Consider the following 26,746-nt stretch of genomic DNA (forward strand, 5'->3'; position numbering starts at 1 on the left):
TCAGATCCTAATTAGTAGCCAGTGGCACTCCAGAGAAAAGACTACTGACTTTGCCAGTATGTCCGATTTGCGAATGCCTGGCCCATGGAAATGAAAAACTAAACTACATAGATTGGAACATAGATTGGATAAGACTGTATGGATGACCAAAGAATTAATAATTTCCAAACCTATGCATATCATTATTAGTCTTTATAAAAGGGCAACATAAAAAAAAAACGCAAAAAATGTATTTTTTTGGCACCCCCACTGACCAAAATCACTAATCTTTCACCTTGATCAGGTTTCCTCTTCTTTAAAAAAAGTAACTAGTGCAAGGCGCTAGGCACATGCACAGCATTTGACTGCTTACTGTACTGTACATGTGCCCAGGTTAATTTGGAGCAAGGAAAACATGGTGGCATTCTGAGGCAAGTACCACAGGTCAATTTTTTAAAAAAGGTATTTGTGCTAGAATTAATGTTTTAGTTGCTGGGTGCTTCCCAACAAACCCACCAGAATACACTATATGCATGCAAAATTAAAAGATATTTGGAAAGGTCAAGAGATGGAATCTCTGTCCTACAGCTGAACAGCTCTATGCAGCTGGCAGGAATTACAGTATATGCCAGGGGAAAGTGTTACTTCTTATGTGTTTTATACATATTATTTTCACCATGACAGCATCCACCACAATCATTCACAAAGAGACTAAAACAGGAATTAGCTAATGCCTTCAGCATGACTTTAATCGTAGTTAACTATAGTAAAACACAAAAATATATTTTGTAATAAAATCTAAAAATAATGAAAAATAGTGTATACACTCTTCTGCTGTGCAGTGAAATATGATGGAGTTTTAGAAATAATAACAATACTAATAAAAATATCAATAATACTACTAATAATATCAATACTACTAATAATAAACATGTATTACATCTAGGCCATGTTATTTTGGTACTTTTTTTTTTTAATTTACAACCAACAAGAAATAGCATTTATTTTATAAAAATTGTTGGTTAAGCATAGTAGGCCCCAAAAGAACCCTGAACTGCAGCCTCCATTTATATAAACGATCTAAGCCTTGAGCCACAATGACAACTAGGTTCCCTAGACTGGCCACATCTGATACTGATAGCTCTATCAGCTGCAGCCTTTTTTAATGGAAGCAGGCAGAGGAGGCAAGCTGACATCAGTGAGAGGCCCAGAGCAAACTGGTTGTACCATACTGTGGCACTTTTAGCACGCATTTGTTTAATGTACAGCTCTGACCATAGAGCGTTACACTCACTTTCTCAAGTGAGTGTCACATGTGACACCTGCCCTTTGGTCGCAGCCACTGGGGAATCCTGCAGGACATATTTTGCGACTTTCACACAGCACAGTTTTTCCAAGTGATGGTTTAACATGGTTGGTGTTACTGGATCTTCAATTAACAGTTGCGACATTAAATTTGGAAAATGTCTTAAAATTAGAGGGGTAGCAGAAGAGGCTGACCCTTAGTACACAAGTTACTACATTTGGTTTGTGCTAAACCAGTGAGCCTGTTTAATGCCTCATTCAAAGCAACATTACTGGCAGTACTATCAAGTGGATCTAACTGATTTGATGTGTAAAAACAACTTACAGTCAAGGATTTCAACTAAAGTCTTCCTGAACCACCCCCATTTTGAATTTGCCATAATCAGATTATCTACATGGCCTTGTCACTGCACTTATATTTTATATGCAATATAATTCATGTTAATGAATAGTGAAACATTACTTCCTGATCCCTCTCCCACAAAGATCCCTGGTCACCTCTTTGCACATGTGTAGGATATTCAAGTTCATGCTTTGTGCATTGTTCCCCTTTGCGATGAGTATATGCAACACAACACTAATCTTGCAGTATTCTGTAATTTGGGTTCTACAGATTATACAGGCAGCCTCTACCCATCAACAATATTGAATCAATGTATAATGAACTGATCAGAATTACAAAAGAGGCATAACAACTATTATTATATGGACATAATAAAAATACAAGGTCTACACTATGAATAAGACAAAACAAATTCACTAAACATAAAAGGTAGCCAAAAGAAGGAGTAACATTTCCTATAGCTACTATACCAGTTTACTCAAACCATGATCATAACCTACTTCAATCCCTCAGCCTGTTTACAAAAAGGGTTTAATTTCTCACTAGACCATATCTCTGAGACAAAATAACAACTGAATTCATATCACGTTTATCCTGGACATCAATTTTTCCACAGCTTACAGCAGTGGCACTGGCTAACTTCTAAAAACCTACTTGTAATATGTATATATTCCACCCCATTTAGTCATACAGTTTAGTATTATGAGTACATGTAAGTATCGTAAACCAGAAAGCACTCACCCATAAATATAAATTAACAGCAATTACATAAATTATTAGAATTATAATGACAAGCAATTTAGCCCTGTAGAATTTTAGTTATGTTCTTCTATTTAAGTCATACTATTAGCATGATCAGAATTTACCTAAAGCAGTGCTCTCTTTTGGGATAAAATAAGCTACATTATTTTGTTCCTACCAGTTTCTCTTTATCTCCAGAGCTTAACCCTAGCCAAGTTCTACTTGTGCATCTTTCCCTTTCAGACATTTAAGTCCAGTCCCCAGCCTGTAACAGTCCACACAAGATACACATCCTTGCATAATGTGCCAGGATAAAATGCAGTTCATCTACAACAAAAATAAAGCTTAAGAAAGACCTCAACCCAAAAGCTACTTTGCACAATGAAAGAAACTGCCAAACTTCATTCCAGGGAAGGAATTTCCTTCCTCTTATCCTTTACCCATAACAGTTAATCTTTAATTTATTTTTACTGTAGTTTGTTTGTATCTTTATTATTGTGCTGACCTCTGTTTTATTAATCTGTTGTTGTGCTTTACAGTGCTGCACCCATAAGTACTGAAGTATAAATAAAAATATACATAGACTCCAAGCAACTATACAATGTAAATTAATAAAATTGTTAAATTGTTTTAAAGTTATTTGTAAATGTGGCAGCTCCTGAAAGCAATAATCGTTTATCCATTTTTCTTTTTTAGTTCTGACTTAAACCAATGTTGCTGATGTCAATTCTCTTTCAAGTCTTTCAGTCAGCTGGGTTCTGCTACGTTTCAGGAGTCAGTGCCAGGAGTGCATTGAACACAAGCAAAACACAAAGCTACCACTTTCCATAGAATAACATTTACAAATACATTTAAAACCACTGAAAATATATAACGGAGGTTTATTGAGAAGTCACTCAAAAGTGCATTTCTTTCATTATGCAAAAAAACCAGGAGGACCCCTTTAAATTAGCGGCCCATCAGTATCACCTTTCCTTCACTTTATGAGTCAGTCCGTGGAACGGTTCCTTATCTGCTCTGTCAACAGAAGCCCTCTTTCTCTTGTAGTCAACCCAAGTCACTAGCACCCAGCAAGTTCCATACATGACACAGTACCATTAGGACATAAGGGCAGTCACATTAGAGTACAAGCACAGTGTTGGACTGGCCCACCAGGATACCAGGAAAACTCCCGGTGGGCCCAGGGGTCAGCGGGCCCTCCTGCTCCTGACCATTTGGCCTACTTCATGGCCATTCACTATTTCTGAATGGGAACTAATACGAATAATAGATGGGAAAATAGATGCTAGCATGTAAATAAAAATAGGAGGATAAAGATGTTGAGTGAGGAAAGGGGGAACAATATTTTGGAGAGTGGGCCCATGGTCTAAGGTTTTCTGGTGGGCCCCAGGGGTTCCAGTCCAACACTGTACAAGCAGCACATTCCTGCTGCCCAGGAGCCTGCCTGCGCCCATGGAACTGGCAGCCGCACATCCCCTGCCCATAGCCCTACTCACCAACTTGCAGCACATTCTCCACACAGCCGCTCTCCAGGAGCCGGATACCGCGGCGAAAGGGCAGTCCTTCTCCTCCACCCCCGGGGGCTCCAGTCCCACCGTTTACAAGTCCATTTATAGCTGAGCTTTGTCCGCTCACCCCCGAGCCCCCCAGGGTTCCCCCAGAAGGGTTCCCAGAGGCAACAGGGCCCTGCTCTTCGGCCCGATACTGGAAGGACGAGTACATACAGATTTCCCGTTCGTTTCTGGGGAATGACCAATAAACTATGCGACGCTGCACCGGCTCTGGGATGCGCTCGAAGCGCTCCTCCACCCGTTCGAAGGCCCATTTCTCCGCCACAGCCTTGGCTGCACAGTCCAGCAGGGACTCCGGCTGATACTGAGGGTACTGTTGGGGTCGCCCTACTCCTGCTGTGCCCCGGTGCTGCTGAGCAGCATGGGAAGGCGGATTAGCCCGTGAACAGAGGCGTTTGGCCGGAGGTAGCGGTAACGATGGCGGAGCTCCCTCACCCTCCGCCATGTCCGCTCAGCGTTCTCTTACTAACTAGCTGAGCAGCTCGGACGGACAAGCGCGCACCCCGCGCACAGTAACATGGGTGTGTGGTGCAGTCGCGGCGGCGCGCACAGACGCTCATTGGACAGAGAGCGGACGCCAACAGGAAGCCAGTGCACTTGATAGGAAGCTTACCAGAAAGCGAAATAAAGAATGTTCAGTGTGTTTTCTAGTCGGAGCTGAAAGCGCTGGAAATGTAAACTGCCAGGCTAGGTCACGGCTAGGAAAGTACCGTGTGTTCGTTTCAAAAGATTAAAACTAAATCATCAATATATCACATTTGTCATTTATTGTACTCAATCAGGGTTGTAACTATACAGGAACCGGACGCTGCGACTGCTGAGGGGCTCGGAAGGTATAAGGCGCCAGCGGGGCGCTGACCAATAAGCATTTTAAACTTCTCATATTTGCATTTATGAATGATGTTTATAGGGGAACCCTATAATAGGTTTGGCTTGATGTGGGGCACGTTAACTTCTGTATGTATATCTTTATTTATAAAGCGCTACTTATGTACGCAGCGCTGTACAGTAGAATTCATTAATACAGACGGGGTTAAAGATAATGGATAAATACAAAGTACAACAATAAATACAAGGTGCAGTTGCAATAAGAGTCAGAAACACAAGATGAAGGAGGTCCCTGCCCCGTAGAGCTTACAATCTATATATTCTACTTACATTCTAGGTCATGCATCATACATTGCCAATTAAATGACAAGGAAAGTTATATTTGCTGGGGGTTCCAATTTGTTTCTAGCCTTGGAGCCTAGAACAGTGTTCCCCTTCTCTGTAAAACGCACCAGCCTGGGGTACATTGAGTGAAACGGAGCGAATTGAGCTGTAATGATTATTAGCAGGCTGGTCTGGACTGGACTTGAAAATAGGCCCTGGCATTTGAAGTACACAGATGCCCCCTTTAAACTTGTAAGGGGCCCTGTCAAAAAGGGCTTCCTGACTGCAGCCCTGTAAGTAGAAGTTGCACTATATCCTAAGAAAAACATTTTGTTCAATCCAAATGCGATCTTATGGAGCTGTTGAGGAGTAAAACTTTCGTGTTCGTAAAAATTCATCAGCTTAACGTTTTTTCATCCTTTGAAAGTGTGGACTACCTGGCCCATAATCACTGTCACAGCCATCTATGTCCACTACCAAAGAAGCAGAGAAGTATTTTTTTAGAGAGCACACACTAGACCAGGGTTAGGCATACTGTAAAGCTGGCTTGCAATTCTGCAGATGCTTGATTGTACTCCTTTCTGACCATACATAGCAACAGCTGCTGCTACTTTAACCTAAAGGCAACTAAATATTGCACTTAACTGTTTTTTGCCTTCCTTTTCAGTGAAGGCAAAGTAAAACTTTTATAGCAGCTGATCCCATTTACCCCATATCTAGCTGCCCCTCTACCCTAATTTTTTTTGTCGGGTAGGAGGGTAGCTCACTAGTAAATGTACTCCCAAATATTGGATAAGGTACCAATTGGGACTGAGTGAGATTGGAGCTCACTGCACATACCATGATGGCCATAAGATGAGGGAAGGAGGGTAAAATCTTTGTGTGTTTTAATTCTTAGATTCTTGATTCACCATTATAATCAGTTGCCTCACATTCTCTTTTGTTCTCCAAGGTGTTATTTTGGACACCATCTAGATTCCATAAATATTATTCCAGGATGTTGTATTCTTTTTCTGCTCTGACCACATTTTTTTTTTTTTGCTTATCTGCTCAACAACAAAGGGGTCGTAAAGACTTCCTTTACTAGGGTAGCACACAAGAGACCACTCCATTCTTCAGTCTTGCTCAAGCCTAATAATAATAATCCATATTCTATATCATTTGCCATTTTGTTTCTTATTAAAAAATGACTATGCAGGAAGTTATATAAAAGCGAGTTGGACAGAAGAAAGTCACCCTTCTAACCATAGACTATGTGCATTTTACCCATGGTAAATATCAAGGCAAATATATGTATTATGTGTTGCTGCCTTTTTCTTTTTTATTGCATACCAACTAAAAGTAACATCCTCCATCAGTATTTCTTTAAACTAATACTTTAGGAATAGATTAAAGAGATTTGCAGAGGTTCTTACTTTTTTGTTGTATTCTTGAATAATCTTTGTTTTCAACTTCCCCTGGCTTCCTCTTTTCCTGCTCCTTCCAGAGGAATATAATGTAATTGGACAGCACTTCCAAAAATACTAAAATGGCTTTTGAACAGGGCAACATTTCAGAAAAAGGTTTTTTTTCAACCTGTTGCTCTGTCCCAAAAACTGCAAAAAAAAAAATGTAATTTAAAAAATGTGTTGATTAAAAAGGGCCTCTACCTCCATACATCTTTATTTCTAGGGAAGTTTTTGCTACTCAATGCAAGTTATCAATCACATAAGAGCACATCCCTCACATAGTTTAGAGCCATGCCAGACACTTCCCATGTGATAATTTGGGATTACTGTATTGTTTCCAGCAGGTCCATGTACACATAGTAATTATCTGAACTGAAATTGTGGCAGATAGTTAAAATTCCCTGGGTCTAAAGTTAGCACTATACATTAATATCCCTCTTTTGGCAAGGTTGCCTAACAAGCGGATCCTCTTCCAATATGCCCAATTTTTGATCAAATTAAAACGGTGGGTATATGGACCATCGGGTAAAGGACTGCATCAATGATCCAATGTGGTCCACTATCCGACAGGAACAATTGAGACCTGGCTGATTTTGCGAGGACCCATACATTGGCAGACAAGCTGCCAAATTAAGCTGGCCATACACGCACCGATAATATCGTACAAAACCTCATTTTGTACGATATTCAGTGCATGTATGGCAAGTCGGCGAGTTGACCGATATCGCAGGAAGCTGCTGATATCGGTCGACTCGCCGATCGGGCCAGTTAAAAGATTTTGATCGGGCGCCATAGAAGGCGCCTGACCAAAATCTTCCTTCAGCGCTGAATCGGCAGAAGAGGTAGAAATCCCATTGTTTCTACCTCCTTATCTGCCTGTTTCAGCCCTGAAGGTTAGTGAAAGGTGGCCACGTGTGTGGCCACCTTTAGTCTAAAGGACTAGAATTGGTGTCTGAAATCTGATTGTGTATGGCCACTTTAAGGTGCACTAACTACAATCATTCAGCCAGATAGAACCCTATGGAGAAGCCAAGATTATTTATTTGTCCTACTACTGGTACTGTGTGAGCTTTATGTAGCAGAGAAAAGACATTTTTCATTCATTTTTTCCTGCTAAAATATTGTTAAATATATCCACCATGATAATCAAGTTTAAATCTCCTTATGGACAATACATTACATCAGAATTACCAGAGGTCAACATACATTTCTTTCAGTGAGCTTTAATTACACTAGCCTAGAAGGCTCCCATTATTTTTGGGCATGAGCTAGATTGATATGTAATAAGCACTGGCTCGCCACCCAATACACACATCCTACTCAGTACACTTTTATGTTTTCCTGCAGTTTTTTTGTGTTTTTCCAGAAATATGTCCTCCTTGTGAAAGTGTGATATTTTAAAGCTTAGCACCTTTATTGAAGCTGTTTGGAGCAACATTAAAGGGAATTTATGGATCCCACACAAAGCTCAGAAGACCTGAGGGGACCAATATATACATTTCATGATTTTTGCGTGTCTCATCCCCATTGCTCCGTATCTGAGCAAATTTTACTTGCGGGTGCCACCTTTCCGGGCCTGTTTCTGATGATCAACTATTGTTGATCTAAAACTTCCAGCATTCACCAACAAACTGTGAGTAGAAATTAAGCAAAAATTAGCAATAATAATCGTTACATCAATCAATGCATTCAGTAATTTGCAAATTTGGGAATCCGGACAAGCAGTTTTGAGCCACACAGACCTAATGAAAACCAGACTGTCCAGGTCAAAACCATACAAGTTGCAAACCTAGGTGGGGGCGGGTCCACAAGGGACAGAATTGTGCTATTATTGGGAGGAGCCATTGACTTCAAAGGCAGGGCCGGATTTCTTTCTGAGGCGGGCCGAGGCCGCCCCTTTCGGTGTCCCCCTCTGCGCATGCGCGAACGTGCCCCCCGTGCGCATGCGAGAACGCGCCCCCCCCCCCCGTGCGCATGCGCGAACGCGGCCTCTCCCCAGTGCGCATGCGCGAACGCTCCTTTAAACTCCCATACGGAGCAGTGGGGAGAGGTCCCGACTGCTCCGTATGGGAGCCAAATTGAAAAATGTTTCTGGCGGCGGGGCGGCATGCCGCCCCTAAACTTCTGCCGCCCTAGGCCCGGGCCTTTGTGGCCTCTCCACAAATCCGGGCCTGTTCAAAGGGGATTTGAGGGGGTTAGGAAGGGCAGAATGAGGCAGAAGCAGGACAAGGGCAGGTTGACTACTTATTAAATGTTTATCAGCAAGAACAATGCCAGTAAACTTGTAATACTGGCCCTGGCCTTGGTTGGTGTTTTACTGGCTAGGCCAGTAAAGGTTAGAAATCCTAGGCCCAGGAAAATGCCCTCTCTATCCTATTCTGTTTGGCAAGGATTTTGGGAGCAAGCGATGACTAAGAGGCTTCTGCTGCAAATTAATGGTTTTGATATGTGTGTGTTTGTGTATCTCTGTCTATCTATCTGTCTGTCTGTCTATCTATCTATCAATATGTTTTTGATTAGTAGTCCTTTAATTTTGTCTGTATATGAAGGCAACTTTTACAATGTGTTGATTGCTGCATTCCTTGACAAAAGCATTAGAAAGTTTACTGGAGGCTGCAGCTGGAAAAATAAAGGCCAGTGCATTAGTATTTTCCTTCCCCTCTGCCCCCTCAGCCAGCCAAGACATCAGCTGTCACCTTCATTGTGGGGGAGAGGCCATCAGTTCCTGCTGAGTACACAAGGGGCACATTTCTAATGATATGCATCAAGAGAGACCTTGTGTGACCCTGCTGTTATCATATTATCATTGGCTACTCCTATTCTCTGGAGTCAAGCTGATAACAGCAATTTCTCAGGCAGTGGTTTAAAGGAAAAACAGAGCTGGATTAATGTTTCCCTTTCTTATAAAGGCATGGTGTAATATTCAGAATAATCTTTTGAAATCAGTGAAGATTTTAACTGGTTATATTGCTCCTTTAAATACCAGTGTCCTGTTTTTTATAGAACCACCAGTACTTGTTATTACAATATAGTGCAGGAAATTGTGATGTTACATGCAATTGTTAAAACAGATTCAGGAGGATTCAGATCCTAGTTTTTTTTTTTTATAAAGGCTTTATATGGCTTTATATGCATGCTTTTCCTAAGCCTCTGTGTCAATACTTTAGCTTGTTTTTCAATAGTCTTTACATATGCGCATATATATTATCCATAAGTATATTGCAACCCTGCCAGATAATTTAAAATTGATTAGGATTTGTATTCATTAAATAATATAGTACAGGTATAGGACCCCTTATCCGGAAACCCGTTATCCAGAAAGCTCCGAATTACGGAAAGCCTGTCTTCTAAAGACTCCATTTTAATCAAATAATTCAGAATTTTAAAACTGATTTCCTTTTTCTCTGTAGAAATAAAACAGAACCATGTAATTGATCCCAACTAAGATATAAGTAATCCTTATTGGATGCAAAACAATCCTATTGGGTTTAATTAATGTTTTATTGATTTTTTAGTAGACTTAAGGTATGGAGTTCCAAATTACGGAAAGACGCCTTATCCGGAATACCCTTGGTCCCGAGCATTCTGGATAAGGGGTCCTATACCTGTACTACAAATGTATTCAGTGCTTTGCAAGGTCTAAACACAAACAATTAGTTGGCAGGGTTGTTTGTCCATAAATTGCAATATATTCAAGCTTGCCAACTACGTCAAAGTCATCCTTGGTCTAGCCAGGAATCACCTCCACAAACAGGAAGCTACAACATAGGGCTGGCCTTTGTTCTTGTATATACAGTATTATAGCAAAAGAAAATATATGATGAAATGGTAGAAACCTTATTCAGATTAAAGTGAGCGCAGGACTGACCAGACCAGGGATGATTTTGACATTGGTCACTTAAATATATGGCCATATATGTTCACACTATTTTTTAATTTACATATTTTAACTTTTACAGAATTGAAAAACCAAGCTTAACATAAGGGTGTGAAGGGGGGGGGGCATTTTTTACTAGCTTTATGTCTCTCTCTCTCTCTATATATATATATATGTGTATATTTATATATTACTACTTATATAGAATGCACTCAGTTACCCTGAAAGTCACTGTATCCCTGGTACCATGTCAATAATGCAAAATAAAATAGAAATTTTGGAGCACTCCTCAGGACTTGTAGACAGACAAACACAAACGTAATACCCCAAAATGTGACATCACACCTCATGTTATGTCATCTCCATTAAACCCCCATCATGCATGTAGCCGAATAAGAGAATCAGTTCTATTTGGACATAGAAAAATTGTACAATATGGGTCAGTTTGGTTTATGCACCAATCAGCAACTAACCTGATAATCTGTCCTTTTGGAAGTGCTGAATACATTAACAAGTAGTGTATCAATACTTTCTAGCTGTTCCTAATACAATACTTAACTTGTACTTATACAATACTTAACTTTTCCATAGCCATATTTGGAATTTAAAACCATTGCACATATATTCAGTATCCAGTGACTCTGGGACAATCATCTGTCCCACACAGGCATGTGTTTTGAGCAAAACAAAGCATAACACTGCATATAAACAGTAAAGGGGCAAATAATTGGTGGTTGATACTGGTGCCCATTCCCCAAACAATGACATTTTGCTCATGTCCAGCTAGATGCTATCCTTCCATACAACAGATAATCCCCCCTACCCAGGGGACAGCCTCAGGGATTCCCACTGACCTGTAACCTTTGGTGAACTCTGCCATATCTAAATGAACCTCAGGCTTGATCCTAATTACATGTGACAGAATGGTGTCCCCTCCAAGGGACAGGAAAAAGCATTTAGTGTCAACGTTGTTATCTCTTCGCTCACAACCACCTTGAACTTTCATTGTGTCAATGTACATATCTGAGCAATGATAATAATCTTCTGTGCATGAAATGATTTCATAATAGATGGAATTCTTTAGTGAAATACAAACAAACACTTAAACCGTAATGGCTTGCATTGTAACAAGCTAAAACACAACTTCTGTCCTCATCATTGTTATAATGCTGACTCAGGAAGTTTGCACAACTGGTGTGATGTGAGATTATCATTACGGTTGTATTCTAGTCTTATAGTTGACCTGTAACTGTCATGAGAGGGTCTGAATGGTATGCCTCTAACCTGCTATCATCACATCACCAGTACAAAGGTTTTGTATCGTGTTACAAACCAATGACAATTATTTCCTTCATACAAAGTTTACATACCCCCCAAATGACCTAAAATGATTGTTTTTTTTCTTTGGACTCCTGCAGCCACTACATACTTTCTGCGTTTCCTTGACCATATGGAATGGATGATGTATGTAATCATTAACATGACATTTTTTAAATTACAGGTTAAAAATAGATAAAAAATTACAGAAAAAATCAAGAGAGATAGGTTTCAACAAAATAATTGTTATGTGCTCTTTAAGGGTAAGGGCGAAGACCGATGGGCCAATAAGTTGCTGCAATTTTTAAAAATCTGCAACAGAAATATGCAATGCAGGAGAAACTTCTATTGCTGTCGCTGTGGTGATTAGTCGTCGCGAGTGGATTTTTAAAAATCGCAGTGACTAATCGCCCCGTCTGTCTTTGCCCTTACGGGCAAAGCCCTGATGCTTTAGGGCAGTGATCCCCAACCAGTGGTTCTGGGGCAACATGTTGCTCCCCAACCCCTTGGGTGTTGCTCCCAGGGGCCTCAAAGTAGGTGCCATTTTAAAATTTTTGACTTGGGAGCAAGTTTTGGTTGCATAAAAACCCAGTGTAAAGCCAAACAGAGCCTTCTATAGGCTGCCAGTCCACATAGGGGCTATTAAGTAGCTAATTATAGCTCTTATTGGCACCATCAGGAACCATTTCCATGCTTGTGTTGCTCCCCAACACTTTTATCATTTGAATGTGGCTCATGGGTATAAAAGGTTGGGGACCCCTGCTTTAGGGCTCTGGCACACGGGGAGATTAGTTGCCCGCGACAAAACTCCCTGTTCGTGGGCGACTAATCTCCCCGAGTTGCCTACCCCTGCCATCCCACCGGCGAACATGTAAGTCGCCGGCAGGATGGCAGACGCGGCGGCGCGATTTCGCGCAAATCGCCAATAAAGACTCGCGAGTCTTTTTCGGCGATTTCCTGAAATCGCCCCGCCGCGTGTGCCATCCTGCCGGTGACTTACATGTTCGCCGGCGGGATGGCGGGTCATGGCAACTCGGGGAGATTAGTCGCCCGCGAACAGGGAGTTTTGTCGCGGGCGACTAATCTCCCCCGTGTGCCAGAGCCCTTAGGGCAATGTCACATGAGAGATTAGTCGCCTCATGATTAATCTCCACTAGCGGTGGCAACTAATTTCCTCTGAATGCTTTTCTACCCCTGATAATGTAAATCGCCAGTAGTAAAACTTGTGTCATTTCAGCTTTCCTAAGTTGCCTCGCAACAAAAATTCGGGTGAATTCAGAAAGTCGAAGTGGCTCATATGTTTTACATTTTCGCTGGTAGGAAAGCATTCAAGGAGATTAGTCGCCATCGTTAGAGGAGATCAACTCAATCCAAATACAAGCATATCTGTTCTGGATGCAATCAGCTAATACAAATAGCTTGTTTGAATGCCAACTAAACAAAAGGAAGGAAACAAATCCACTGATAAGGCATCAGAATGGTGCAGAGGTGCAGGAAAATACTATTTTAACTCTCCACCAGGTTAAAACTTGCTTTTATGTATGTCCTGGCAAATTCTAAAAGGGAAGATGCACTATTTATTGGGCTGGTGGAGGGCTGTTTGGGCCTCTGTGTAAATAAAATGCCAGAGCGGGGTTTTAAATCTTATGGTGGCCATACATGTTAAGATATCCCCACCTATGGGTGAATTTAGGCTAATTTGGTTGTTTGGCCCTGGGGCCTTTAGTCCAGGCTTGCTTTCATTCATTGGTTTGCTTTTGGGGCCATGCTGGTTGCCTTGTTGTACTGCTTATATGCAGAAGCCAACCATAAACTCTTACTGACTACATTATAGAGAACGTGAAATGAAAATATTTGAGGATAAATTTGGTCACTGGTTTCTAAAACTCAGTAAAGCACAGCTTAATAAACCACTAGAACAGGGGAGGCCAATATGTCAATAGCGGTCCACCTGTCAATCCCCCGTGGATATCTGGTGGACCGCGATCAAGCGGGGGATGCGGAAGTGCTGCGTTAATGTGTACGTACACTGCTTCGCGTACGTATGCATTCATGCCGCACTTCCGCATACTTACGGTCGATCGCGACCGCGAAAAGTGTGGCCACCTCTACACTAGAGCATCATCATCCTTAGCTATTGCAAAAATTTAAATTGATTCCTTTGTGCAAAACATTGATCTGATGTGCAAAACGTGAGTGTAAAAACAAAGTGAATTGGTAGCTTAATGCATGGAATGTCTTAATGGGTGAGTGCAGAGGATCTCTTGCAGTCTATTTTGTGGAAGGGGCAGTAATAAACGATTCCTTTGTCTGCTGCCTGAGCAAATTTTAGGTAGTGTGCAGAAATAGAGTGCACATGCAACACTGCAATGCAATGAAGTATGATTGTTTGCCAAAATGTGCACCTTTATGTACTTGCTTACACCAACTTACTATGTTGTAAGTTACACACGGTTGCACAAAAGAAAATGTTTAGAGCCTGTAAAAAGACATAGAAGGAGGTTCGGCAGCTATGAGCATCCAGTGTCACTGTGACCACAGCTTTATTAGGTAGTAAATATATACAACCACAAGCACAGTTGTGTTAGTACAAATTTCCCCTGCAGTTAGTTGCAAGTAAAACTCCATTCTTTAAAGGTACGTGCGTCAACAAGTGCTCCTTGCACCTCTGTAATATATGCACTTGGTGCTGCTGACTTTCTCTTGCAACAGAGTTGCAAAGAAAAAACTGCTTTGTGGGTGTGTCTAAAAATTGCATTTTGCACACTGCAGGTACCGAGGGGCCAAAGGAGCCAAATCTCACAAAATGCCATCATTTGCTAGGCCTTTATACCACTATTCAGGCCCAGTCTTTCCAGTATCTTGTATGAACCCATATATTATAAAAATTATATGTGATATCACACTGGGATACATTGAAAAGCACTGCTGCCCTGCCTTGCAAGTCAAAGATACATTAGGGCAAAACATGTGGGAGTACTATTTAGCAGACCACAAAAGGAATGAGGTTTGTGACAGTAATGGATGGGGTTTGAGAAGACAGCAGATCATTTGAGAATACATTACACTAGGACCATGGCAGATTAAGCATGACCATACCTGCAATATTGGTCATCATTTTTCTTTCATTCGAAGCCCTTTTACACTTAGGGCCCATTTACTAACCACTGGATTTTTTGTTTCTCAATTCGGATTTTTTAGCACTAAAAGTCACCAAAAAAAATTACGATTTTTGAGATTTACTATACATCTATATGGCTAAAAATCTGAATCCGACAATTTGAGTTTTTCAGCAGAACCCACCTAGAGGCCTAGGAGAGTAGTGGACTAATGACTTAGCCACTAGGGGGAGACCATGATTAACTATGTAGTCTAAGTTTAATTATTTATAATGGCAACCCTGTAGCTGGTAAATATTGTTTGCCTGTTCTCTTGTCAGTTTCTCCTGGTTACTCTGGATTCTTTCCAATCTCTAAAGACATACAGGCACGTTTATCGGCTGCTGAATGGCCATAGTGTTTTGAGGGGAAGGCACTGTCAAAACTTTCACATTGTAGGGTTGCCAGTATTTCAACAGCCTAGCTAGTAAAATAGCAGCCAACGCTAGCAAATTTGTAATATTCTTTTGTTCTGCCCATGATTTTTCCAGACCAAGCTAGCATCTTATTGGCCCATCTATGGTCTGTCAGGCCTGCCCCACAGATGAGCCAAATATCGATCGGACAGGTTTGTTTTTGTTGCTGGATTGATGCGGTCCTCATACCAATGCCTGCATACATACCTTTGTTGTGAACAGATCAGCCTGATATCAGTGAATGACCCACTCATTTGGCAACCTCACCAAAAGAGCGGATCTTTGCATGTGTGAACTGGGATCTTGGGGTGCAAGGAGGTGTGATATGGGTGATTGTGGAATACAAGTTGCAAGCTGGAAGTTAATCTCTGTAAAGCACTGGCATGTAAGAATACAGGATTCGCCTGGTATAAGGATCAGTCTGTTGAGCTGTGTTGGCATTTGAACCAAAAAAGACAATTTTTTGTATTTCCATCCAGCTCTTTTAATGCACAGGCAGTATACGTAATGGCACAACTGTGAGCACAAGCAAACAATAACAGCATTGCAGTATGGAAAAAAAATTATATATTATCATACTAGAGTATCAAAATAACATACGTAAGGATTTCTGGGCTGCATTTTATTGGAATGCCATTTATTACTATAAAATAGAAATGCTATTTTATGCCACACATAAAACTAAACTGCACACCCAAAAAAGCAACCCATTTTCCTTTTTATTTCTTTATTTTTCCTTTTTCTTCTAATTTCTTCTAGTTTTGTTTCCCATTTTTAATAAGATTTCTTGGATGATTGTTTTGGTTCTCTTGTCGTTTGTGGCTGTTGATAGGGTGGTGCTGGGAATGGTCGTGAAGTCTTAGCTCACTGTCCAATTTTCTTTGGTCATTGTGCTTTTCCAGAGTTGGACTTGGTTCTTTATTGACCGGTTCATCTTTATTTTGTAAAGGAGATGAGGAGTCATCACCTGATGGTGATACAGTTGTTCCATTCTATTTTAATCAACAAAAATCAGATTTTTTTTTTGATTATTCACAATACCTACAACTTGCTCATTCTGCAAGTACATTTTCTACACATGATCTTTACCTATTCTTACACACTACTGCAAAATATATATGTAGATCCCAGACTGTGATCAAAGCTCCACCTCTTTTGTAAGAAAAACAATCGGAATTCAGGGAAAAAGGACACCTTTTGCTTCAAAGTTGTTACAGACCAGTGTTGCGATTACTAGAGCTCAGCAGTTCCGTACAGAGTTTTTGATCAGCAGTATAGCTCAGAATTTTTGATCAGCAAATTGGATCTTTGTTCTAAAGATTCCTACTGTTTACATATATAGGCTGAAGTGTAATGTTGGTCATTACTTGTGTTCTGCCAGCTACAAATATGCTTTAAATGAAGCCACTTCCCTGGCTTTGCACATCCTGAGCAGGTATTTGGAATGTGACCCAACAAGAGCAAAAATTCTGTAGCTGAGATCCAGTCACCATTTTTCTAAAAACATAAAACTCAGGAAAACAAAAAAGGGGACATGCTAAACTGGGGATTTTCTTAAAAAAACTTCAGTTGTGGGAAAGTAACATAGGTATGGTCAGCTGCAGAGCTGCAATTAAGCACCTATGTTTGTAAATGAGACCTAAAGAGCATTATAGAAATAAACAAAGAGAGAAAGAAATATCACCAGCATACACAGTCACATAGCATATATATCCTTTATATAGTCTGTTTAGTGTTTCCTCAATTATGGTGATGATATTTCTATGGGATAAATCATGAAATAACTTTTTTCTCATCATATCTAAACTGACCAAGTATACATCTCACAATTTATGCTTGCAGAAGTAATAATGCAGTGCCTGGGAATGCTTTAGGATACACGACGATGTGCCATGAACACACCCTCAAAATGCAAAAACTTTGCCCACTTTCTGTTAAGCCCCTCTCCTTTACCTCATCAAGTAGGCCTTTAGGTTCCTTAAAAAGATCAGTTGGTGCAGTCTGTGCATCTGATTATGGATATGCAATTTAATGACTAGTATAATAAAAAATTAAAATTTGCACTGAAATACCACATCCACTTATTTAATTGTAGTTATCATTTAATTTTAAAAATTCATGTTCCTGAGCCGGACCACACAAAGTCCAAGAAAAATAAAGTAATGGGACCAGAAAAATATCATCCTTTCTATGATTCATTGTGCAGACTAGGTTTAAATTAGATGTCAATGCTTATAGGGAAATTTAAGGCAAAATATACACCTTTTGACATGAGCTCATTTAGTTGGGACATGAATTCCCTCTGCTTTCCATAGTGCGTGATGCACAGCCTTTGGAGAACTTGAAGTCCCAGATTCCATTGCTTCACAATGGAACTAGGTAAAGGAGGGGTTGCATCACTCTGTGAGCCTAATGGGGTAGTTGAGTGGAAGTTATTTTTGGAAGTTCAGATAGTGAAAGGGAGGGTATAGTTTTCCTTTAAAAACCTGGGGTTACTGGCTCCTTAAACCAAACTTAAAAAAAGCAATATGCACAGACTAATGCGATATTTAGCGCGTTTAACGCTTCATATGTGTTTGTGAATTATGCGTTAGTACTATTTCTATTTGGTAATTAACACAATGCCAGGTAAATAACGCATTATGTTTTTTTGCACATGCGATATGCGTCTTAGCTCATGCGAAATGACTTTGATGAATCGGGACTTAATTCTGCTTTTTAACGCAAAAAAGCATGCAACCTTTAGTGAATCAACCTTTAGTGAATGGGCCCCCACTGTATTTTGCGAGTATGCTCAATGCTCAGGTAACTGACAGCAGCCCAGGGCCTGTGCTTTGAATTAGCAGAAAAGAAGATGGGGAGCTACTGCTGAAACTAAAAACTGTATATTTTGACAGTGTGACTGGATCAGATATTCTGACCACTAATTACACTGTTGTGTGACTTATTTTGTTATTTCACTGATTTGCACCATTTTTGTGGTTTTATCGCATTTTTATGCCTGTATAAGTGTCCCTAATCTGTTTTTAGCGTAGCTTTGCCATAGTTACATAGTTACATAGGGTTGAAAAAAGACCAGTGTCCATCAAGTTCAACCCATCCAAGTAAACCCAGCACACTTAACCCACACCTACCAATCTATACACTCACATACATACACTATATATACAACCACTAGTACTAACTGTAGATGTTAGTATCACAATAGCCTTGGATATTCTGATTGATCAAGAACTCATCCAGGCCCCTCTTAAAGGCATTAACAGAATCTGCCATTACCACATCACTAGGAAGGGCATTCCATAACCTCACTGCCCTCACCGTGAAAAACCACCTACGCTGCTTCAAATGGAAGCTCCGTTCCTCTAATCTAAAGGGGTGGCCTCTGGTGCGCTGATTGTTTTTATGGTAAAAAAGAACATCCCCCAACTGCCTATAATTCCCTCTAATGTACTTGTACAGAGTAATCATGTCCCCTCGCAAGCGCCTCTTTTCCAGAGAAAACAACCCCAACCTCGACAGTCTCACCTCATAGTTTAAATCTTCCATCCCCTTAACCAGTTTAGTTGCACGTCTCTGAACTTTCTCCAGCTCATTAATATCCTTCTTAAGGCCTGGAGCCCAAAACTGCACTGCATACTCAAGGTGAGGCCTTACCAGGGACCTATAAAGGGGCAAAATTATGTTCTCATCCCTTGAGTCAATGCCCTTTTTTATACAAGACAGCACTTTATTTGCTTTAGTAGCCACAGAATGACACTGCCTGGCATTAGACAACTTGTTATCAACAAAAACCCCTAGATCCTTCTCCATTAAGGAAACCCCCAACACACTACCATTCAGTAGATAGTTTGCGTTTATATTATTTCTACCAAAGTGCATAACTTTGCACTTATCAACATTGAACCTCATTTTCCAGTTTGCTGCCCAGTTATCTAATTTTGTCAAATCGCTCTGCAAAGCGGCAGCATCCTGCATGGAACTTATAGTTTTGCACAATTTAGTGTCATCAGCAAAAATAGAAACAGTACTGTCTACTATGCCCACCTCCAGGTCATTAATAAACAAGTTAAAAAGCAAAGGACCAAGGACTGACCCCTGCGGTACTCCACTAACCACACTGGTCCAATTAGAAAATGTTCCATTTACAACCACTCTTTGTAATCTATCCTTCAGCCAGTTCTCTATCCAATTACAAATATTATGTTCTAGGCCAATATTCCTTAATTTGATCATTAACCTTCTGTGAGGTACTGTATCAAACGCCATATGTAACTTTGGTGTACAAAAATAACTTTACGTATTTTGAATTCATCAGAATGTGTACTTTCCAAAACTATATGGTTTTCTGGGGGTCTCTGTATAGTTAGGGGAAGTTTCGGCACATAATACGCTGACAGGGGGCTCTGTGTGCAAAAGCTGAGTTGGCAGGCGAGAAATCCATATGTGCTATTTTCATTTTGGGCTCAGTACATACCGCAGACTTTGGTATATCTATGCATATTGGGCATCAAACTGTTTAGTAGACCGTAGGCGTTTCTATTTGGGGTGCCTTTGTACGCAAGAAATTGTGTGATAAATGTGGCAAATTGCAACATTTTTAGGCGATTTTCTGAAATGTCATAAAAACCACTAACTTTAGGAAAGCTTTGCAGATTGGTACTTTGGTGTAGAAAGGACTCCTTACCCATGATGGATTTGTCAGAATGTGTACTTTCCAAAAATATATGGTTTTCTGGGTTTTTCTGTATAGTTAGGGGGTGTTACGGCACATAATACGCGGACAGGGGCTCTATATGCAAAAGCTGAGTTGGCAGGTGAGAAATCCTTATGCGCTATTTTCATTTTGGGGTCAGTATATACCACAGACTTTGGTTTATCTATGCATATTGGGCATCAAACTGTTCAATAGACTGTAGGTGTTCCCATTTGGGGTGATTTGCCTTATCTGATCTTTATCAAGAAATTGTGAGAGATAAATGTGGCAAATTGCAACATTTTTATGTGATTTTCTGAAATGTCATAAAAATCTGCAAACTTAGGAAACCTTTACGGCTTGGTACTTAGGAGTAAAAAGAAATGGGTACCTATTATAGATTCGGGGGGATGTGTACTTTCCAAAAATATATGGCTTTCTGGGGTGAGTGTACTTTTTTGTAGCATTATCCCACATATAATGATGTAAATGTGTTGATTTTGCAGGAGCTGAAATGATAAATCATATGGGGGTATGTTCCCATTGGGGCTCCTACATGCCACATACTTAGGTAAACCTATACATATTAGGCATCAAACTATTCAGTGGACCCCTGGAGTTCAAATTCAGGGTGTTTTATCTTGGTACATGATACGTGGGAGATAAGATGCTGCAAAGTGGAAACTTCGAGGGGATTTTTGGAAATGTTATCAAAATTGCGAACTTTAGGAATGCTTTACAGCTTGGTACTTTGGAGTATAAAGACATGGGTACCCATTTTAGATTTAGGAGAATGTGTACTTTCCAAAAATATATGGCTTTCTGGGGTGAGTGTACTTTATACTAGCTTTATCCCACATAAAATGATGTAAATGTGTTGATTTTGCAGAAGCTGAAATAACAGAAATGATAGATCATATGGGGGTATGTTCACATTGGGGCTCCTACATGCCACATACTTAGGTAAACCTATACATATTGGGCATCAAACTGTTCAGTGGACCCCTGGCTTTCATATTTAGGGTGTTTTATTTGGTTACTTTATGACCTGTAGGAGATAAGATACTATAGACTGGAAGCTTTGAAGCGATAAAAACCAATAACTTTAGGAAAGCATTGTGACTTGATAGTTTGGAATAGACAGACAGTGGTGCCTATTCTGGATTCCCCAGAATCTGTTCTTTTCAAAAATGTAAACCTTCTGTTAGTGGAATTTTTGGCCTTGAAATCTAAAGTATGCAGCTTTTTGAAGCAGTGCTTTGGTAATTTGGTAGTGTATTGCTGGGAGTTTTTGACCTATACAAGTGAGAAATCTCCATAAAACTATATATATTTGGTATTGGCACGTTCAGGAGACATGGGACTTTCCAAATCAGTTGTATTTTCGTGCATAAAATAATTTTTGTTTCTAGTATGTGTGTTTATATTATGGAAAAATTGTTTTTTTTTTTTCATTTTTAGACATTTAGAAGCATATATCTTGTTACAGAATTGGAATTACATGAAAATTCTACCATATTTTGAAAGCTTAGGTTGTCCTGATAAAAATAATATATTGTTTTCCTGGGTAAACTAAAAGTCCCCCTGAGGAAAGGCCCCTAAAATGAAACAGTACAAAATGTTCAAAAACTGTCTGGCAATACAAGTTCCGCTTTGACCAAAACGCCTGGCAGTAAAAGGGTTAAGTAAGGTAAAAAGAAAAATACCATTGGAATCAGGGTGCTGTTGGAAGTAAAGCTGCAGTTACCACAGAAGCTCTCATTGTAAGTGGACAGAATGGCAGCCTCCACATATGGAAAATGAAGAAAGCTTAGAGGGAGACGAACATGAAATGTTAGACGACCACACCTGTATGAAGAAGATGCATGTTAATTAAGTTATCATGACAATTAATTAAAATTCTACCTTACACTGTTTTAAAAATCTAAGGGACATATGCCTTGTACTTTGTATTTATCCATATCATTCAATGGAACAAACACTGTTTCAGGCTCTACTTACCTATCATAGATGAGAAAGTCATCCTTGTTTCCATCCAGCAATTCCCAGACATCATCTTGCCCTGGGGTTTGCTGATACACAGGTATTCCTTCTGGGGCCCAACGTTTTAGCTCAGGGAACATATTTGCTGAGTGTAAACTCTGGTCATTCACTATCATGTATTTTATGTCTGTCATGCCCTGAAGTGATAACTTGTAACGCAGAGGTCCCATTCTAAAAAAACACAAATAAAAGAATGCATTGTTCTTTCAATGAATAGAATGCTAAAGGTCCCCATACACGGGCAGATTGTAGCCCCGTGTAGGGGCAGAAACGAGGGGTCTGGCCGACCGATATCTGGCCTGAAATTGGCCAGATATTGATCGGCCAGGTTAGAAAATCCAGTCGGAACCGACTGACCCTGGCCGCCAATATAATTCGATCGTTTGGCCCCAGGGCCAAACGATCAAATTATTATTTTTTTTAACTGCACGCTCCTCGATATCGCCCACCCGTAGGTGGGGATATCGGGTGCAGATCCGCTCGCTTGGCGAGATCAGTTGTCCAGAAACAGATCTAATCAATGCTTGCTATCTAAGGTCTGTTGGTCTTGGTGATGCTGTTTGTACATGTATAGATGACAAGTGGCTAATAGTTAACGCACAGAGGTTGTGCCATGGGGTACAAAGAGCCATGTAATAAAATCTCTGATACCTTATTCATCAAAAACTCTTTCCAGAAAACTCAAGGGAAGTCCTTAGGATAAAAGGAAAGGACATTCCATCTTAAGGTACAGAAAGATACAGTTGACACAGTTCCTGGCTGAGAGGAGTACGAGGAGTCATTTTTATTAATTAAGGACACTTTAGTCCAATTGTTAAAAATGGCAGAAAGTTTTCCTCTGCCACATGGGTGGAGGGGGAGAGAACGAAAACTGGCTCAAACTAAATGCTGACAAGACTGAAGTTCTTGTCATCGGTGGCCAGCGCCTAACAGCAAAGCAGCTCCAGACACAGTCAGCTCCACTGAGGTTAGGGAACTCAGATCTTGCTAGCTCCAACACTGTGCGCAGCTTGGGTTTACTAATTGATGGGGAATTAAACTTCAGGAGCCAAATTTCAGCTGTGGTGAAACATTCCTTCTTTCACTTAAGGAACATTGCAAAAATTAAACACCTCATTCCTTCTGAGGTTCTTCCAACCCTAGTTCACGCCTTCATCACATCACGACTGGACTATTGCAATGCCCTCTATGCAGGCCTTCCAAATAAAGACCTACACCGCCTGCAGCTAGTACAGAATGCTGCCGCAAGATTGCTGACAAGCCAACCCCGCCATAGCCACATAACACCAATCCTTCGCTCACTACACTGGCTACCCATAAAATGGAGAATCCGTTTCAAAATTGGGATTCAAATCCCTACATGGCCTGGACCCTGGATACCTGGAGGACTTGCTGCAACTACGTCACACCTCCCACAATCTTAGATCAAATGGATCCAATAATCTGACCATCCCCAGAGTTCAACTGAAAACCTTTGGATCCAGAGCTTTCTGTCATGCTGCCCCTACCCTGTGGAACGCCTTGCCAAACGGGATCAAGACAGCTCCAACCTTGGACACGTTTAAATCAAAACTGAAAAGCCACCTGTTTAGCCTGGCATTTATGTCCACATAACTTATCTGAGACAAGCTTATGCGCTTTGGGTCCCACTGGAGAAAAGCGCTTTACAAATGTTTGTTGTTGTTGTTGATTTCTCAATTATGCACAGATAGGTAGAGCCCAATGTGTTTTAAATGCTAACCTTAGTACTCATGGTTAGTACATGATGCAGCTACCAATAACTCTTCATCAAGATAACTATTGTAACCCTTTCTTGGCACACTCATTTATTTTGGGCTGTATATAGGCTTAAAACAAGAAATTGGTCCTCCTTTGCAGATAAAAGGTACTGGGAACTGGGATTTTAGCGCAGTGCCTCCACCTAGTGGACACTGAGGAACACATCTCAAGGGGATTTCCACTAGGAAATAATCACACACAGTTTGCAGCAAATATCAACTTTATATAACTGGTTGTAAAGGTAATATAATTATAACATGCAAAACAGTATTAACCCTGCTTTGGGAAACCTGTGGGTTTTAACCACTACTGGCTCAGTCTCTTTGCTGAAGCCGCGGGAGTTTCCTTTCAAGGCAACTTCCGCGACTTTGGCAATTTGCGGCGCCGCGTATGCAATCCCATCGGCGATTTACATTCTAGCCGGTGGGATGGCATTTTAGGGAGATTAGTCGCCTGCGACAAGAGAGATTTGTTGCACGGCGACTAATCTCCCCGTCTGTCACAGCCCTTACAGCTGGCACAGTCTTACAGTCACTGCTTATTGGATAGTCTCTGTCTCAACTCTGGCAAAACAACAGGGGCTCCCTTTATAAGCTGCTGGGCCGCCCCTGATTTTTGGGGAAATCAGCCAATCGGGTTCCTCCCCAGTTTGTAGCCAGACTGGATAATGTCACAGACTAAGAAACAGGGGAAAGATTTCTCTGATCCCCTACACTATCTTAATAGTATAGTTTAAGTTTTTGGTGTGTTAAACTCTGATTAATGTAGAAGGACTACACTACTCAAAGTTTTTGATGCCTCTGTAGTAATTTTGACATGAATAACATGAGGTAATTGCAATATAACTCAAAATATAATCTGAAATGTGCCAACTCACCTGGCTGCCTGTACAAGGCAAAAGCCACAGCTAGCTTGAAGAAGTGCCACCACTGTCACCTTACCAAGTGCCTCGGCCATTGGCACCTCACCCTCTATACTCCATTTTGGAGGTGGTTTGCAAATTGATGAATTGGTCTGCTCAGAGGAGGATACTTGACCCAGTAACCCCATTAGGATGCTTACCGTAAGAGCTAAATTATGCATCATAATGACCCCTGTTATAGACCTGCCAAAGAAAAGATTAGTCAGTAATTACACAAACCTTCAATTTTATCCACAGCATATAAAACTTTAACTCCATTATATAGAAAAACAGCATGCACAAAATAGTGAACTGTGGTGATAACAGGTGAACCTGAATTGGGCTGACTATCTTGATTTCATGGTGCTGCTCAAAGTTTCCACTGCTAACATTTTCATTATATATTACAAGCATTATGCACTGCTTTATACATATACCCCATATGTAATAAAAAAACACTAAGTTTCTCCAGGAGCAGTAACCCATAGCAACCAATAAGATGTTTGCTTTTAAACAGGTGACCAGAAAATTGGTTGCTAAGGGTTACTGCTCCTGGGCAAACTTAGTGCCTTAAAACCCTAAAAGGTAGGGTATTGTTTAGTACTACTTACTACTTCATTACTGGAGTCTGACAGTTGTGTTGACCCCTCACTTTGGATCAAAACTGCAATTGAACTGTGCTAACCCTCAGCCCTTGGGTCTGAACTATTCTTGAGCAAGCTGACAATTAACTGATGGTAGATGACAGCTGTGTATATGTACAAGCCATGTCCTGGACCGTTCTCCAAATGAGTAGTTTGCTAGCAAAAGAAAACATGAAAATATGTTCCAACCTGGTGGGCAGCCAAGTATCTTAGGACCTAAATCAAGGGGTATATATAGGTAGAAGCTTGAACTTAGATGGGAAGCTATAGAGGGCCCTAAACGAAACTTGACATATTATGTAGTTCCAACGATAAGCGGCATATAAACACTTGTGGGTGAGCTTACTTAAAGGGGACCTGTCACCTCAGAAATAATTCAAAATGTATTTCTACCATGTTAGTTAAGCAAAACAAACTTCACTTACACTATATAAAATTTAAAAATCTTGTTTCCTTTAGTCTTGGAATTGCACTATTATAACAAGCAGGCAGGTGCCATTTTGTGGACACTGTTATTGTGACAAGCTCTGCATCATGCTAAAATCTAGTTTATTTGATAGAATGGAGGACCAGAGGCCATACTCATGCACTGCCTACACAATTAGATGGTGAGGAGGGTGGGGGGAAGTGAGAATTACAATGACATCTAGGTAGTGCTGAATGGAAAGTTAAAGTTTTTGTCTGCTCATTGTCTGCCTCAGGCATAGAGGCGGGACAGGCAATATATGATTGACAGCTGGGATTTTTAAATGCCTTTATAATGGGTATAGATGTGTTAATCAAAAAAAGAATTTGGTTTTCATGTTTAATTTGAAATAGACTTTTATTATACAGTTTTTATGTCTGGGTGACAGGTCCTCTTTAAGCCTGTTCTGTCCTGTTAAGTTCTACCCTGATAAATTGCAACATATTATAAGTGGTTTTTTTTTAATATTTTCATTAACAACTAACATCCCCCCGTGATTTATTTTAAATCTGAATAATGGGAAACACTGTCGGAGGAGATTAAATTCATGAAACAGGTTAAGGTTGCTTCAAATCTACTAATAGACTGCTCTGTCTTTTATAAACCACTGCTCTATGATTTATGAATAGTGTTCAGAGGACAATTTAGTTAAAAATCAATGTTGATTCGGAGCTTTTTGATAAGTAGAGTGGCGTGAGTGTTTTTCATCAGCAAGGTTTGCCAATTCATCCATTTAATTAGTGAGGCTTACGAAATATATGAAATGCAGTGCTGCACAGGTTTTAACACAAATGGGTAAGCCAGTAGTAACCCTATAAACAGAAATGCATACTGTATGCCACAGGGTGTTATTTTAGATAAAGGTCTATGAATTATGGAAGCCTTGAAGGATACAGAACAGGTCACTGGA

At 40.4% G+C, this 26,746-nt stretch overlaps 2 protein-coding genes across 3 annotated transcripts in view; both read right to left on the minus strand.

The window, feature by feature from the left end:
• The window catches only part of zswim5 (zinc finger SWIM-type containing 5), a 49,827-nt gene extending 45,379 nt beyond the window's left edge, over positions 1 to 4,448 (minus strand). The window contains 1 exon segment of the mRNA NM_001097236.1: positions 3,865 to 4,448. Coding sequence (NP_001090705.1) covers positions 3,865 to 4,384 — 520 coding nt within the window. The 5' untranslated portion in view covers positions 4,385 to 4,448.
• An 11,318-nt stretch (positions 4,449 to 15,766) lies between these two features.
• The window catches only part of selenop2l (selenoprotein P2-like), a 28,210-nt gene continuing 17,230 nt past the window's right edge, over positions 15,767 to 26,746 (minus strand). For both annotated transcript variants that reach the window (XM_031900015.1, NM_001006907.3), the window contains 4 exon segments: positions 24,703 to 24,930; positions 22,005 to 22,217; positions 21,710 to 21,851; positions 15,767 to 16,299 (listed from right to left, as the gene is read on the minus strand). In XM_031900015.1, coding sequence (XP_031755875.1) covers positions 16,063 to 16,299; positions 21,710 to 21,851; positions 22,005 to 22,217; positions 24,703 to 24,911 — 801 coding nt within the window. In that variant the 5' untranslated portion in view covers positions 24,912 to 24,930 and the 3' untranslated portion in view covers positions 15,767 to 16,062.

Source organism: Xenopus tropicalis, chromosome 4, assembly GCF_000004195.4.
Source record: "Xenopus tropicalis strain Nigerian chromosome 4, UCB_Xtro_10.0, whole genome shotgun sequence".
In the NCBI taxonomy this organism is placed as follows: Eukaryota; Metazoa; Chordata; class Amphibia; order Anura; family Pipidae; genus Xenopus; species Xenopus tropicalis.